Here is a 13,895-nt window from a genome sequence, read left to right on the forward strand (position 1 = left end):
GTTTGTCTTCCTCTTCACCTAAACCAACAGAGTCGTTAGATTTTTTTGGTTCTACTGCAAACGAAGAGCAAAAGCTATTTCGCTATCATGTTACACACTGACTTGAAAGGTGTGAACTTTTACTATTGGGTTTTATTAAATACAACAACAGGTATTACAAAAACAGGAGCATGGAGGCAATAAACGCTACCGTTGATTGAATAGCAAGAGATTAAAAGTCTGCAAAAAGAGTCTTGATCCTACAGATTTTCAATTTTTGTTGCGTGCATTTTCCTTGAATTTACGTGTTTCGTTATGTAGAACGTATCATCGGGGTTCTAAAAGGCTTTTAAAGTATTGATCATATTTGAACATTATATCAATCAGGGTATTCTGAACAGATTCTAAATTTGTTCCTGATAGGAAAAATTGGCGGCAGCAGGTGGCACACCACCAAAGAAAAATTGGTGAAGTGCCACCGTTTTTCCTAAAAATCAGCTTTTTGCCGCCCGAAAAAAATGACATGGTGTCGGGGTCTAAATTATTTTTTTCCAGAAAGTTTAGTTTAATAAAACCTATGACGGCCTGTAGAATTAATGAGTAATCAAAAGAAGTCATTAAAAAATATAGAGACTGGAGTCTATAAAACTCATGCTTAGAGGCACAGTAAAATCCCACATCGGAATAATAATAATATTTATACGATTTTATTTCCAAACGCCTTACACGGTCATGCCGATCAATGGCAGTTCTTGTCATAATAAAGCACTAAACATAAAAAACATATGAAAATCACAGCCATAGCCCTCGTCATACAAAATTATACATTGATTCAAAATATCACAGATTCAAACTAAACAGAGTCAAACGAACAACATAATGAGCTTAAAAAATAAATATATATAATTGTTGACGAGTGGATGCAGAATGAAAAATCTTGACGAACGAAGGAGTAAAACTAATTTTGTACTGCATAAGCCATGATGGTACCAGTTGAGCTACACGTCGTGGAAGCCTTTGGCGTGAAGGGAGATGCTCAGGAGGTAGAATTTCACGAAGCCACAGAGATTTTCCAAAATACCGACAACAAATTTAAAACACAATTCATCACGGCGTGTCAAAAGAGTTGTAAGTGAATATTGTTTTAAGAGGAAGCAATAAGGAGCTTTGGGAGACTTAGACACTACCTGGAGAGCTTGGTATTGCATCCTTTCCAGGCGGTCCTCTTGATCCAAAGTCAGGTCGTAATGCCAAACGGAATAAGCATATTCTACCAGTGGTCTGACAAATGTAAGAAAAATACGCAACAGGTGGGGTTTTAGAACACCATGACGAGCAAGGAGTTTTAAAGAAAGTGGTATCAACGGTGTTAATGGAATTAACACCAAAAACATGGAAGAAAACGGCTCATTTTCCACGTAATTTTATCAGCGTTACATTCTGGCATACTAGATGTTAGAATTAACAGCGCTGCTTGATGCAGAGGAAGTCGAATAATAAAAAGAAAATTTTCAAAGCGATTTTCAGGTAAGGTAGCCCAAACTGAATTTATCAATGGTTGATGCTGGTCTCCTCGATGAGCTTGAAATATTTCTACTGATATTTAGTTAGTTAGATGGCAAAGTTGTTCTATAGCCTGTTGATGTGTAGTCAGTTTCTAGATTAGAGATTGTTCCATAAATTTTTGGCAGTTCATAGTAGGCCTGTTTTACACTCATTAATGTGCTAAGATCTTACATCTTTTTTCAGAAAACGATTAAAAGTGAAATCTTTGAACTAAGATCTTACATCTGTTGTTGTTTTTATGCAAACGTCTTTCATCATTCTGCTCTGATCTGCAGTCTGAGAACAATGAAAATTATATCATCAAAGTTCTCTCATCATTGTTCTATATAGCAGAACAGTGGCGTTCTTCACACTTTTTGCTAACATCAGTGAGCTGTAAGATCTTAGAACAAAGATGAATTAAAAAAACAATAATTTTGCAGAAAGATTCAAGATCTTAGTGCTGAAAAACAGCCCTATTAGCCTATTGACTTAAAAATAAAGTAAAAATACCACTCCATACCTTTTTTTATGCTCATTACAAATATAATAATCATTTTTGTCAGAAATGACTTTTACCCCCTACCCCTATAGCCTAGCCTATATATATCAATTCAGGGTATATATTTGCACATTGGGGGGTGGGGGCAAAGTTTATTTCTTATGCAAATTAAAGGAAAGTTTAAACTTTACCCCCACCCCCCTAATGTGCAAATATAGGCCTAGGTATTTATTTAGCCTTGTGTCATCTCATAAGGAGACATGTTAAGAAAACAATTCTTACTTTAAAATATATATAATGATCCTAGTTCTTATATTATACAACAGGAGAACCTTTATCATCAAGTCTTTACTCTAAAAATCGTTCTTTTTCAAGCTTAAAAGAAAATGTTTCCAAAACCCATGCTAAAAGTACCACATTCCTTAAGTCTTTTTAAATTGCCCCTATAAATTGCCACCTAATAAGTTGTTTTATAGAGAGTGTTCATGCTGGTCTTAAGCGTTCATATTTTGGTTTTGGCCCATCGCCACTGCTCTTTAAAAAAAAAGTTTTAAAAAGACCGACATGAACGCTCTCTATAAAACAACTTATTGGGTGGCAATTTATAGGTGCAGTTTAAAAAGACTTAAGCAACGTGGTACTTTTAATGTGGGTTTTGGAAACATTTTCTTTTAAGCTTGAAAAAGAAGGATTTTTAGAGGAAAGACTTGGTGATAAAGGTTCTCCCATTGGATAATATAAGAACTAGGATCATTATACATATTTTGAAGTAAGAATTGTTTTCTTAACATGCCTCCTTATGAGATGACACAAGGCTAAAAAAATACCCAAATATATACCCTGAATTGGTAGGCCTATATATAGGGGTTGGGGTAAAATTCATTTCCAATAAAAATGATTATTATATTTATAATGAGCATAAAAAAGGCATTGAGTGGTATGTTTCCTTTATTTGTAAGTCTATAATATAAAATGCCAAAAATTTACCAGTTATTCTAGCCTAGGCCTACCTTTGAAAGTGTCTTATGTTAGCCTAGCTGAGAGGCTTTTTCTATTTTATCTTTAAAAGTAGGCTAGCTTAGCTGAGGAAAGTCAATGGAAATCAGCTGTGAATCCAGTTACCATTTGGAGTTAACATTATTGAACTATTTCTAGCCTAAAGTGAAAGTCTAAAATGAATCCTACTAAACTAAACATTAATAATTAGGTTATGTATAGGCCTACAGTCTAGGGTTATATCTGGACTCACCAGGGAGGAGGGTCCAGATGTAAATTCCATGGTAGACACTATTAAATTTAGAAACATTGCTGAATTGAATGGCACTACTCTTTTGTTTCTGTACTTTAGTTCTGAGGAGCCCTGCACCAGACTGTTACCAAAATCCTGGTCACTGTACCATGCCCAGTAAAAGCACTGAGACAGTGATATCAATTCACTAAAATGCTAGGGAGAGGGGGCAATGTATGTTTTTTTGGGTCCAGATGTAAATTCCATGGTAGGCACTATTAAATTTAGAAACATTGCTGAATTGAATGGCACTACTCCTTTGTTTCTGTACTTTAGTTCTGAGGAGCCCTGCACCAGACTGTTACCAAAATCCTGGTCACTGTACCATGCCCAGTAAATGCACTGAGACAGTGATGTCAATTCACTAAAATGCTAGGGAGAGAGGGCAATGTATGTTTTTTTCAAAATCTAGAGGGGATATGGTTTCTTTTATTCTTGATTTTGGGAAATATTCTAGACAAGCTACTCTTTGCTATCTTGGAAAGGAACTAGGTTTGGAAAATGAAACTTTCAGGTATGGATCTAAGACTAAAGTATGTCCCAGAAAGGTATTTTGAAGTGCCTACATCTACTCCTCCCTCTAGAGGGCAGTGACCTTTGATGATTTGATTAATATTAAAAATCTCTTTGTTATAAAAGTGAAACCTTGGAAAATAGATCAGTAAAACTTTTGCACTTCATATTATTGACTTACAAATAAAGTGAACATACCACTCAAGGCCTTTTTTATGCTCTTTATGAATATAATAATCATTTTTGTTGTAAGTGAATTTTACCCCCACCCCTATATATACCAATTCAGGGTATATATTTGCTCATTAGGGGGTATGGGGGTAAAGTTTAAACTTACCTCTCATTTCCCTTAAATTACCTTTAAATTACCACATTTGTATCAGAAATAAACTTTACCACCCACCTGCCTAATTTGTAAAAATACACACTGAATTGGTATATATAGGGGTGGGGGTAAAATTCATTTGTGACAAAAATGATCATTATATTCGGAAAGAGCATAAAAAAAGGCATTGAGTAAAAAAAAAAAGAAAAAAAAGGCACTGACTTTATTTGTCAGTCAATAATATGAACTGCAAAAAATTTACCAATAGATCTTCTGCTTAAAGTAAGTACAAGAAAAAGGGTTTTTAGCTTCAAAACTTTGCTCAATCCCAATTTATGAGGTTTTAAAGATCTGAAAATATATTTCCTAAATATAGAAAGAAAAAAAGGTACTTAGGTATTAAACATACTCTTTTATATAACACAATGAAACCAGTCAAGAAAAACCCACCAGAGACCAGTTATTTCAAGTGACCACTATAGAGTCATGCAATGCAAAGCATGATTTTCAATGTGTTTACAATATTTAAACTGTTTTTTTGGGGGTTTAGGGAGGGGGAAAGGTACCTAGGTTAGTTTATGTATTCCCCCCCCCCCTAATGCGGAAATATATAGCCCAAATTTGTTGACTTATATATTCATCCTATTTTATTTTATTTCATTAGCATTAACCAAACTTGACTTCTTTAGCAGTATATAAAAGAGTACATTTAGTACATAAGTACCACAAAAAAATATTGATATGGCTTTGAATTCTACTCAAATAATAGGAATTGCAGGTACTTGTCTATTATATGAAACATACTCGAGAAGTGAAGTTTGGTGAATGCTAATGAAATAAAACAAAATTATGATGAAAATATAATAGTTTATAAACAAATTTGTGTTATATATTTGCACATTATGGGGGGGGGGGTAGAGCATAGCATATATTAAATACTTCACTTAAACTAACCTATTTTGACCTATCCAAACCTATTTAACCTAATGAAAAAAAAAAAAATGATGAAAATAGAATACTTTATTAGCAAAATTGTGAAAACTACAACTTAGAAATATGCTCCCAGAATGCAGAATTGTTCTCAAGAATCACATAAAATGGACATGGTCATCTGCCTTTACTGCTACCCACCACTTGTACTCTACTATGTATGAATGTAAATGATGGTGGGATTTACCTTGGTGCTATTTGTTCCTCCACTTTGCAGAACACCACATTCTCTCTACTTTTTGGGTAGAGGTGTCAGTTTCTGGGTCAACAAAACTTTTTCTATGGTTCACTTTCAAATGAGTGAAACCTACTTGTTCCAGTTCATTTGTGTTGTAGCCCTTTCAACAATCTGAAATGATTCTTGAACATCCATGGTGAGACACTATATTCTATCACTAGTCAAAGCAAACTAACTGGTGTCCTCAAGAATTGTGTTAATAATGAACTAGGTCAAGAATCATATTAATAATGACCTCTTCCTTGTCTTTGAGATGGTCAGCTGGTGCCAGAGCTCCCAATTTAATAATTCACAAATGACCTTCACAATTTTGCTAATAAAGTGTTCTATTTTCATCTTATTTTATTGTCACCAAACTTCACTTCTTGGGTGTGTTTTATATAATAAACAAGTACCTAATTGCATTTTCAAAACTAAAACCAGAGAGAAAGAACCTGAAAATTAAGGCATAATGTTGTTTTGTCAAAATTACAATAGGTCAAGTGGCAATACCTGTCAAATAGGCAAATTTCTAAGACTTGGAAACCAGAAGATGGTTAACATAGTGGCTTGGTAATACCTTCCTAGAGTATGTTATTAGCCCTTTTGGATTCATTGCTGAAAGTCTCATTTTCCTAACATAACACCTTTCCAAGATAGATATTTACCATTTTTGCATTTAAAACACCAAAAAAGTGTTTTTCAAAGGGTATACTCAAAAAAGAAAAATTTTTTTTTAAACACGAAAAAAGTTTTTTAATTTTATAAAAAGAATTTAAAAAAAAAAAATTTAATTTGGAAAAAAATAACCTATATTTTCGTCACAAAATAGTTTTGCATTTATAAAATGAAAAAAAAAAAAAATAAATAAAGCAAAAAAAAAACAACTTAAATTAAATTAAAAAAAAAAAAAAAAAAAAAAAAAAGTGAAAAAAAAGCCAAAAAGAAATAAAAAAATAAAAAAATAATAAAAAAAATCACATATTAATTAAACACTTCCATGCACTGAATGTCTTTCAACTGGCCTCCTCTCAGTATATAAATGGAAATATATTAAATAAACACTTCCATGTACTGAATGTCTATATTGATTCTACTCGCCTCCTCACAGTATATAAATTGAAATCTATCAAAAATGAAGAATATATTTATACTTAGACCAAAACAATAAAAGGTCAACTAACCCCCCTGTCCATAACCCTTAATTAAATTTCACAAGTTCATCAACCATTTTATGAATTATAAATTGAATGGATTCGTTTCAATTTATAATTCATAAAATGGTTGATGAACTTGTGAAATTTAATTAAGGGTTATGGACAGGAGTTAGTTGACCTTTTATTGTTTTGGTCTAAGTATAAATATATTCTTCATTTTTGATAGATTTCAATTTATATACTGGGAGGAGGAAAGTAGAATCAATATAGACATTCAGTACATGGAAGTGTTTATTTAATATATTTCCATTTATATACTGAGAGGAGGCCAGTTGAAAGACATTCAGTGCATGGAAGTGTTTAATTAATATATGAGTTTTGTTCTTATTTATTTATATTTTTCTTTCGTTTTTGCTTTTTGTTCTCTTTATGTGTTTAGTATGTTTTATTGTAATGTAATTTAAGTTGTTTTTTTTTTGCTTTATTTATTTATTTTTTTTCCGTTGAGAAAGGCTCCCAGATGTGAGGCTGAAATATTCGGAGCTTTGTGCATAATTAATTGTTTTGTAGTTCACTGCTTGTTAGAAAATTAAAACCCGTTTTTCGTGTTTAAAAATTTTTTTTGTTTTTAATGGAAAAGCAGTGTGGTCTAAGAAATTATATACTCAAAAAAGGTATTTTTCAAGATCTGAGAGGGGAGTCAAGCACCTCATGATTGCTGTCACTGGCCAGGTGCAGCTTTCCCCCACTTCTTGAATAGAAATCCTCTTTCAACATCCTGTTATCTCTCCTTATCAAGTAAAAAGGGCAGTCACAAATTTTAAAAACATTATCACTTGTCCCCCAAATGTCCCTATTTCCAATGCAAGCTCCTTGGTGAATTAACCATTTCATATACTTCATTATAAAGCAGTAAGAATACTGATAAATTTCTTGCATCAGCTGTTAGATCTTCAAGATGTATCAGACACAGGAGCATTACTTTTTTTGTTTGTTTATTTCTGGTTTGAAACACAAGAAATGTAAGTCTTTCAATATGTTAAGTTAGGTAACTATTTCTACAAGAGTTCTCTGTTGATTCTGATTCCTTCCTTGGTTCTTAGGCATTCTAGTGCATATCAACTTCCATCTGTCAATCCCAAAAGATTTAGGTTTTCAATTCAATATCAAATACTGTTATTCTAAAATAAACTTAGATTAGTTGAAAAATCAACTGAATCATCCCAGCTGAGTCATTTGAACATAGTCACTACAATTTAAAAGAGAAAATATGAAATATTGTTCAATGAGTTTTGATGATGGTGTATAAGCCCTTAATGTAGTCTTTTTATTGCTTACCCTAATACCCTAAGATATTCCCTAAGATTTAGAAAAGGATGTCTCATCTGTAAATATAACTTTGAATAAGACTAATTCCAACATTCTAACCATATTTTTTAAATAGTTTCCTTTCCTTATGTTCCCTGTTTTCTAGCTTTATGCCTGTATCAAGGCTAAAATTTATAGTGTCACCAAATCTTAGACAAAATAATCATTTAAATTACATTGCAAAACAAACAAGTAATTGATGCAGCTTCACACATTGATGTGAAAATACAACTATACAGTTTTATAACATTTATACTGATCATGTATAATATTTTTATAACATTTATACAAAATACAACTTTTATACTGACCATGTTAAAACATTCTTGAGGGTTTGACATTTTAGTCTTAATGATTTGCAGAACAAAAAATAAAATTCATGCAAAAGAGGACCTCAGAATTTTATTCAAGGATGAAAAAAAGGTGAGAAAGTCAGGAAAGAAAAGGATGGGACAAATGTGGTTAGTATGTTGGACATAATCTTATTCAAAGTTGCAATTAAAGATGAGGTATCATTTTCTATATCTTTTAAAATGCCCATGGGGTTGTGTTTGAGGCTATATTGAAAAAAACTGGATTAACTATCTGGCAAAGGCTTAAATGAATGAACAAATTTAATTATCGAATCAGCTCAATACAACATGCTGAAAACAAAATGATAGTGCACCTTACTGGAGAACAGCACTTGTAATTGTTGAAAGTAGCCAACATAGTGATTGAACTCATCAACATAATAATATATAAATTAATAAATGGAAACAGATTACAAAGCCTAGAACATGAAACGCTAAAAGGAAAAGGAATAGGGAGAAATAAAAGGTAAGCTGAGTAAGCAGTGTGCAGAAGGAATCCCCAACATGGGAAATAAACAAACAGTAAGAAGTTAAAAAAATAATACATCAAAGGCAAATGCTCCATCATCAAAACTCATCAAACAGTATTTACTATTTCTTTTTTAAATCATACTGGTTATGTCCAAATAACTCAATTAGGATTTTTCAGTCAATCTGTGATGATATCTAAATGAAAACCCACATATTTCAAAATTGACAGGAGGAAGTTGATATGCCCTTTAATGTCTAAGAAACAAGGATGGAATCAGAACCAATTGAGACCTCTCATAGAAATAGTTATTTAGCTTTTATATATTAAAATACCATATTTCAATTTTTACATCTCTTATTTGTCTCAAATCTGAGATATTCAAGCCAAAAAAATATATTATGCTTCAATTCACCAAGGGGTATGTCACATTGTCATTGATCAAATGAAAGCTTTTTCAAAATGGGCTAGGCAGTCAGGATCACCAGGGATTAACGAACTGCATTAAAAAGACTGACCAGCTATTGGAAAGTTGACTTTTTTTTAATGTTACCAAATTTTCTTTCAACAATTTAGTATATAGTAATTTTTTTCACCCAATCATTTAAAGAAAAGAGTATGCATGCATTTATGAGAAAAGGTAGGGGAAATTCGACAAAAGCCATCCTTATCCCTTTTTTCATTTTCTTAGGGATGAATTTCAGTTTTGGGGTTTTGGAGTATACAGTTTTGGAGTATACACAAGTCGTAGCTATTGGATTTAAATATTATAGAATAGTCTAAAAACTGTTTCAGAAAAAAGATTTTGCAATGGAAACAGGGACATTTGTAGAATAAGTGATAGTGTTTTTAAAATTTGTCGGTTTTCTTTCTGCTTGATAAGGACAGACAACAGAATATTTACTGAGGAAGCTGTTACAGCTTGCAATCAAAAAGGAGCCAAGAAAGTTACAATTTTGAACCCTGAAGACTCTTTTTTCTTTTCTTTTTTACAAAGTTTATATACATGCCATCTGACCATCTTGAGTGCCCTTAGTGTTTGCACACATCCAACTTTATAATATTTTAATTAAAGGAAGGCTTGATTTGAACAATTTAGGCGTTATTAAAAATAATGATTAAGATTTGCTCAATTAGAAAAATTTCCTAGAAGCACATTGTAGAATTACATAATATTTTTTGTGTGTGGAAATTATCCACCATTGACTTCATGCTTGCATGATAAATTCTGCCATTATTTGCTAGTTACTCCTGTAATAGACTTGAGTAGAGCAGGAACAGTTATTGTTCTGTGAGAAAAACTAAACCCCAAAACTGTGGGGAAAAGGTGGCACTGATCCAATTTATGCTGAATCATATGCTTTTAAATGTTTTTTTTTTTTTTTGGTGAGATTAACTAAAGCAAGTGTAACAATCTTATGACAACATTTTGGATTGCAGTAGTAGACATAATGGAAGGAAGTAGAAGAATGAAATACCCATATACCATCTCTGCCAAGATTGCACAGTTCCCACACAAATTTTATTTTGAAAAAAGCAGACATTACAGATGGTGGTTTTATGGAATGGCTGCTTCTCTTCCTCTTTTCTTCTGGATCAGCTCTGTTGGTAAGTATTCCCTGTTTTATTTATTTTGAACAGCAGTAGGCAACATAACCCCTACCAACCATAAGTGCTTCTATACAAGTTTTATCCAATGCTTAAGCTCTTAAACTGAGTATTTTAAAGTCTAATTTGGCCAAGTCTGTCTTTTTACATGATTAAATTGCCCTTTAATTTTATAGTTACATGGATATTTCTTGGTAATTTTATTAACACCAGAAAATAACAAAAATGAAAACTTACTTTGATATTAGACACTAAGTATTAGATTTGTTACATTTGTATCTGTTCATCATTAGATTCGTGTTTGTTCATCATTGGTCATCAGATGATAATGATCCTTTTGTCTTTCATACTTATTTTAATAACCAATTCAGATTATAGATGACTAATAGAAGAGCAAACAGAAATTTGCATCTTAGAAAAAAAAACATGCACCATTGACTATTGTGCAGATTAATCTAAAAACAAACATTTGTTGTATCATTACTTACTTTTTTTTTTCTTATCTTTTTCTTTGTTCTGAAAGAAATATAAAGTCACTAAATTTTCATAAAAAGAACAATAAATATATTTGGAAACACCTGTTTAAAGTTTGGTCCATGTTTTGCCTGCTAGCCCTGACTATTTTATATTCAGTAAAGAAGAGTTTAATTTCTATTTCCCACCAGATTCTACACTGGCTATGTAGGCCTATCACACTGTTTTACTTGCTGTGTAAGCCAAAGAGGAGGAAAATTTGTATCTTTGATGCTTTAAAAGGGGTCTATTGTACAGTATTTCGTCTCATCAAAGGGCAAAAATCCTACATTTTTTTTTTTTTTTACTATTAACAGTTTAAAGAAAAATCTGAGGACTCTGATCTTAGTTCTTAAGCTGCTTTTTTGGCAAAGATCTTTCTTCATTCTGGTATGTTCAATTGTCTAATGGCTTTGATGGAAATATGAACTAAGTTCTCTCTTCCATGTTCTATTTGGTAGAAAGATTTTCTGACCAGAAAAAAGTAAGATGTTAGCACTTTGATGAGGCAAAAACTATCGAATTTATGTAATCAAACTATCGAATTTATGTAAACTATTGAATTTAAGAATAATTTTGATATCTAGGGATTAATCTCTTCATAGAGATCACATATTACTAGCACCTATTATGATGTAGCATCTGGCAACATCATTGAAAAGGTAGAAAATTTCAAAAGATGTCAGATATTTTTTATTTTATTGTAATAGGATTAAAGCAGCAATTTGTTTGTAAGTGATAATTAATCATCCTTTTTTTCAAGAATTATTTTAAGTCAAACTCCAGTCTGCTCAAAGTTGACCTAGATTAACATAGGAAAACACTGGTAAAATTTAATAGGTTAGTTAACTTTAAAAAGGTAGGCACACTGGGGACAGAATGCTGCTTTATTTACTCTACATTGCAATTTACAGTGTCTAAATATATTTTGCTATCCTTTTTACCTAAGTATATTTTCCTTGTAGTGTTCTCTTTGAAACAACTGAAGAATAAAGGTATATTCTAAGCTTTATAATTAGTTTAAATCTTACCTGCATAAAATGCAAGCTGTATTATAATATATATTTTGTTTCTTTTCGTTCTTCCTTTTGAATAAGAAATTCTGAAATATGTGAACAGGGGCGAATCTCCAGCGTTTTTATTGGGGGGGGGGCAGGAGGGGTCATTATGCAGATAGTCAAAGGGTATAAGATGTATAATGATTTTTTTCCACATTATAGGGGGGGATATTGCCCCCTCTTGCCTCCCCCAAAAGACGGGATATGGATTACCAAAATGCGCCAACTGCAGTGCACTTATTAACAAATGACAAGGTCTTAATTCATTTTCTTTCCTTTGTTTTTCTTCTGACCACTACTTATAGAAAGGATAGCTATAGAAACGTGGGAGAGGGTTTATTCGATTCGAAATCTAAAGTTCTAGTGCCCTTTTTAAGAGTTGAAAGTGATTGGATTAAAGTAAAATGTAATTTTTGCAAAGAAATTGTTGTTTTTGTATTTACATACTTTAAAGTCTAAAATCCTCGATGGGTAGCTCAGGGTTGTTGAATTTTAAATTTACAAAATATAAAATAGGATATAGAATTTGCCTATCTGACAAAAATACTCCGACGACTGATTTTTTATCTTAATTGACTAGTTGAATGTCACAATAAATTCGAATTCAGAGCTAAAATATTGGTATGCCGAAATTTTGACTGTTTTCAGTACTTTCAACAGTGCTTTTGGTGTGGTACTGGTTGATTTCGTTGGAGGTTTTTGGAAATAATATTACTGCACAAACTCAGACGAAATTGCTTCAGTAGTTGTTTGATTTGCTGTGCACAATTTTTGCTTCTTCCTAAGAAGTATTTTGGAAAATACATCACAGTTAGTGAAGATAAAATGCTGTCGTGTTTTATTTAGTTTTTCTAAAGCTAAGAACTTTCTAGAATATACCATTCTGATAGGAATAATGAACATATGACAACCTCAACCACTGCAAGAAATAGAAAAATGAAACAGAAAGCGGGTTTGCGGACTGTCCAGGGGGTAATGTTGGGTCTTAAGAATATTTTTGTTTGGTAAGTTTAGCCTTTCTTGAACCTACCAAAACCTTCCAAGAAATTTCATATTGGAGACCTTTTAAAACACATTTACCATAGAAAACATTGTTCACACTCCTTAATTATAGCTTTCAACATGACAAACAATGTTTTGTATTCTGTTTATTTTGGAAGCTTTTCTCATATTTAATGTGCTTTTATTTTATTCTTTCAGCCAATTCTCCCGCTAATATCCGACTTGCTGAAGAGAAAAAACGGAAAGAAGCTGAACATCATCACTAGGAATCTTCTCTTTTTTGTCACACTTATTGTAACAAATAAAATCTTACTTCAAATTTACTTCAACATTTTGATATCTAGTCCTTTTGTTACCCCTTAGGACATCTGATCGACATTTTACCTATTTTGAACTTTCTCTGGGGCTGCTCAATTTTGCGTATGGGGGAAATTTTTTAGGGGAGGGGACTGGTCCCCCTTATTTAGTTCACTGAAGCTCTTCTATTGGCTGAATCAAACACCTGTTCATAATCGGTAAAACTTAGGACAAAAGGAAAATGATGATTAAGGCATGCCTCAATTATTAATATAGGAATGAAATTTGGTCAACAACCACACGAGTCTTCTCTTAAAACTTTACCTACAGCATCTCTAAGTCTAAAAAGTATCGTCATACTAAATAATTTGCTTCCTGCAGAAACCAAGCTAATGGCTCTATAATTACAACACTCACTCTTATCACCTTTCTTATAAAGGAGTTTAATCTAAATTTCTCTAAAATCGCTAGGTACTTCTTCTTTTCGAAAATCATACCTGTGATCTTCAAGAATTTATTTCTAACTTTTCAACCACCATTACAAAAACAATTTCAAAAACTTATTTACCACACTTTCAGCACCCAATGCCATTTTGATTTTTAATCATTTTAGTACTGTATCTAACTTCTTCGCAAAATAGATCTTTCTTCACCTCCAGACTGTCACAATTTTGTTCATTCTTTTCTGTATCGTTTCCTTTAACTTTGCCA

General features: G+C 32.2%; 1 protein-coding gene across 2 annotated transcripts; it reads left to right on the plus strand.

Annotated features, from left to right (window-relative positions):
• The first annotated feature begins 1,390 nt into the window (after positions 1 to 1,390).
• On the plus strand, positions 1,391 to 13,210 carry roh (reduction of Rh1). Of its 2 annotated transcripts, XM_089106461.1 has the most exons (3): positions 1,391 to 1,506; positions 10,147 to 10,314; positions 13,086 to 13,210. In XM_089106461.1, the coding sequence occupies exons 2-3, from the start codon at positions 10,158 to 10,160 to the stop codon at positions 13,151 to 13,153; spliced, it is 225 nt and encodes a 74-aa protein (XP_088962587.1). In that variant the 5' UTR covers positions 1,391 to 1,506; positions 10,147 to 10,157; the 3' UTR covers positions 13,154 to 13,210. The 2 variants fall into 2 exon arrangements, with proteins under 2 accessions (XP_088962587.1, XP_088962586.1); XM_089106460.1 differs by lacking the exon at positions 1,391 to 1,506 and having other exon boundaries at positions 10,094 to 10,314.
• Positions 13,211 to 13,895: the final 685 nt, after the last annotated feature.

Source organism: Artemia sp. Qi Xiang Cuo, chromosome 20 (genome assembly GCF_049724085.1).
Source record: "Artemia sp. Qi Xiang Cuo chromosome 20, ASM4972408v1, whole genome shotgun sequence".
Classification (NCBI taxonomy): Eukaryota; Metazoa; Arthropoda; class Branchiopoda; order Anostraca; family Artemiidae; genus Artemia; species Artemia sp. Qi Xiang Cuo.

Bases quoted from the DNA above. Each gene is read 5' to 3' on its own strand.
- roh (XM_089106460.1), top strand. From the start codon at position 10,125: ATGACAACATTTTGGATTGCAGTAGTAGACATAATGGAAGGAAGTAGA. The intron at 10,315-13,085 runs GTAAGTATTCCC...TTATTCTTTCAG, and splicing joins CTTCTGGATCAGCTCTGTTG to CCAATTCTCCCGCTAATATC.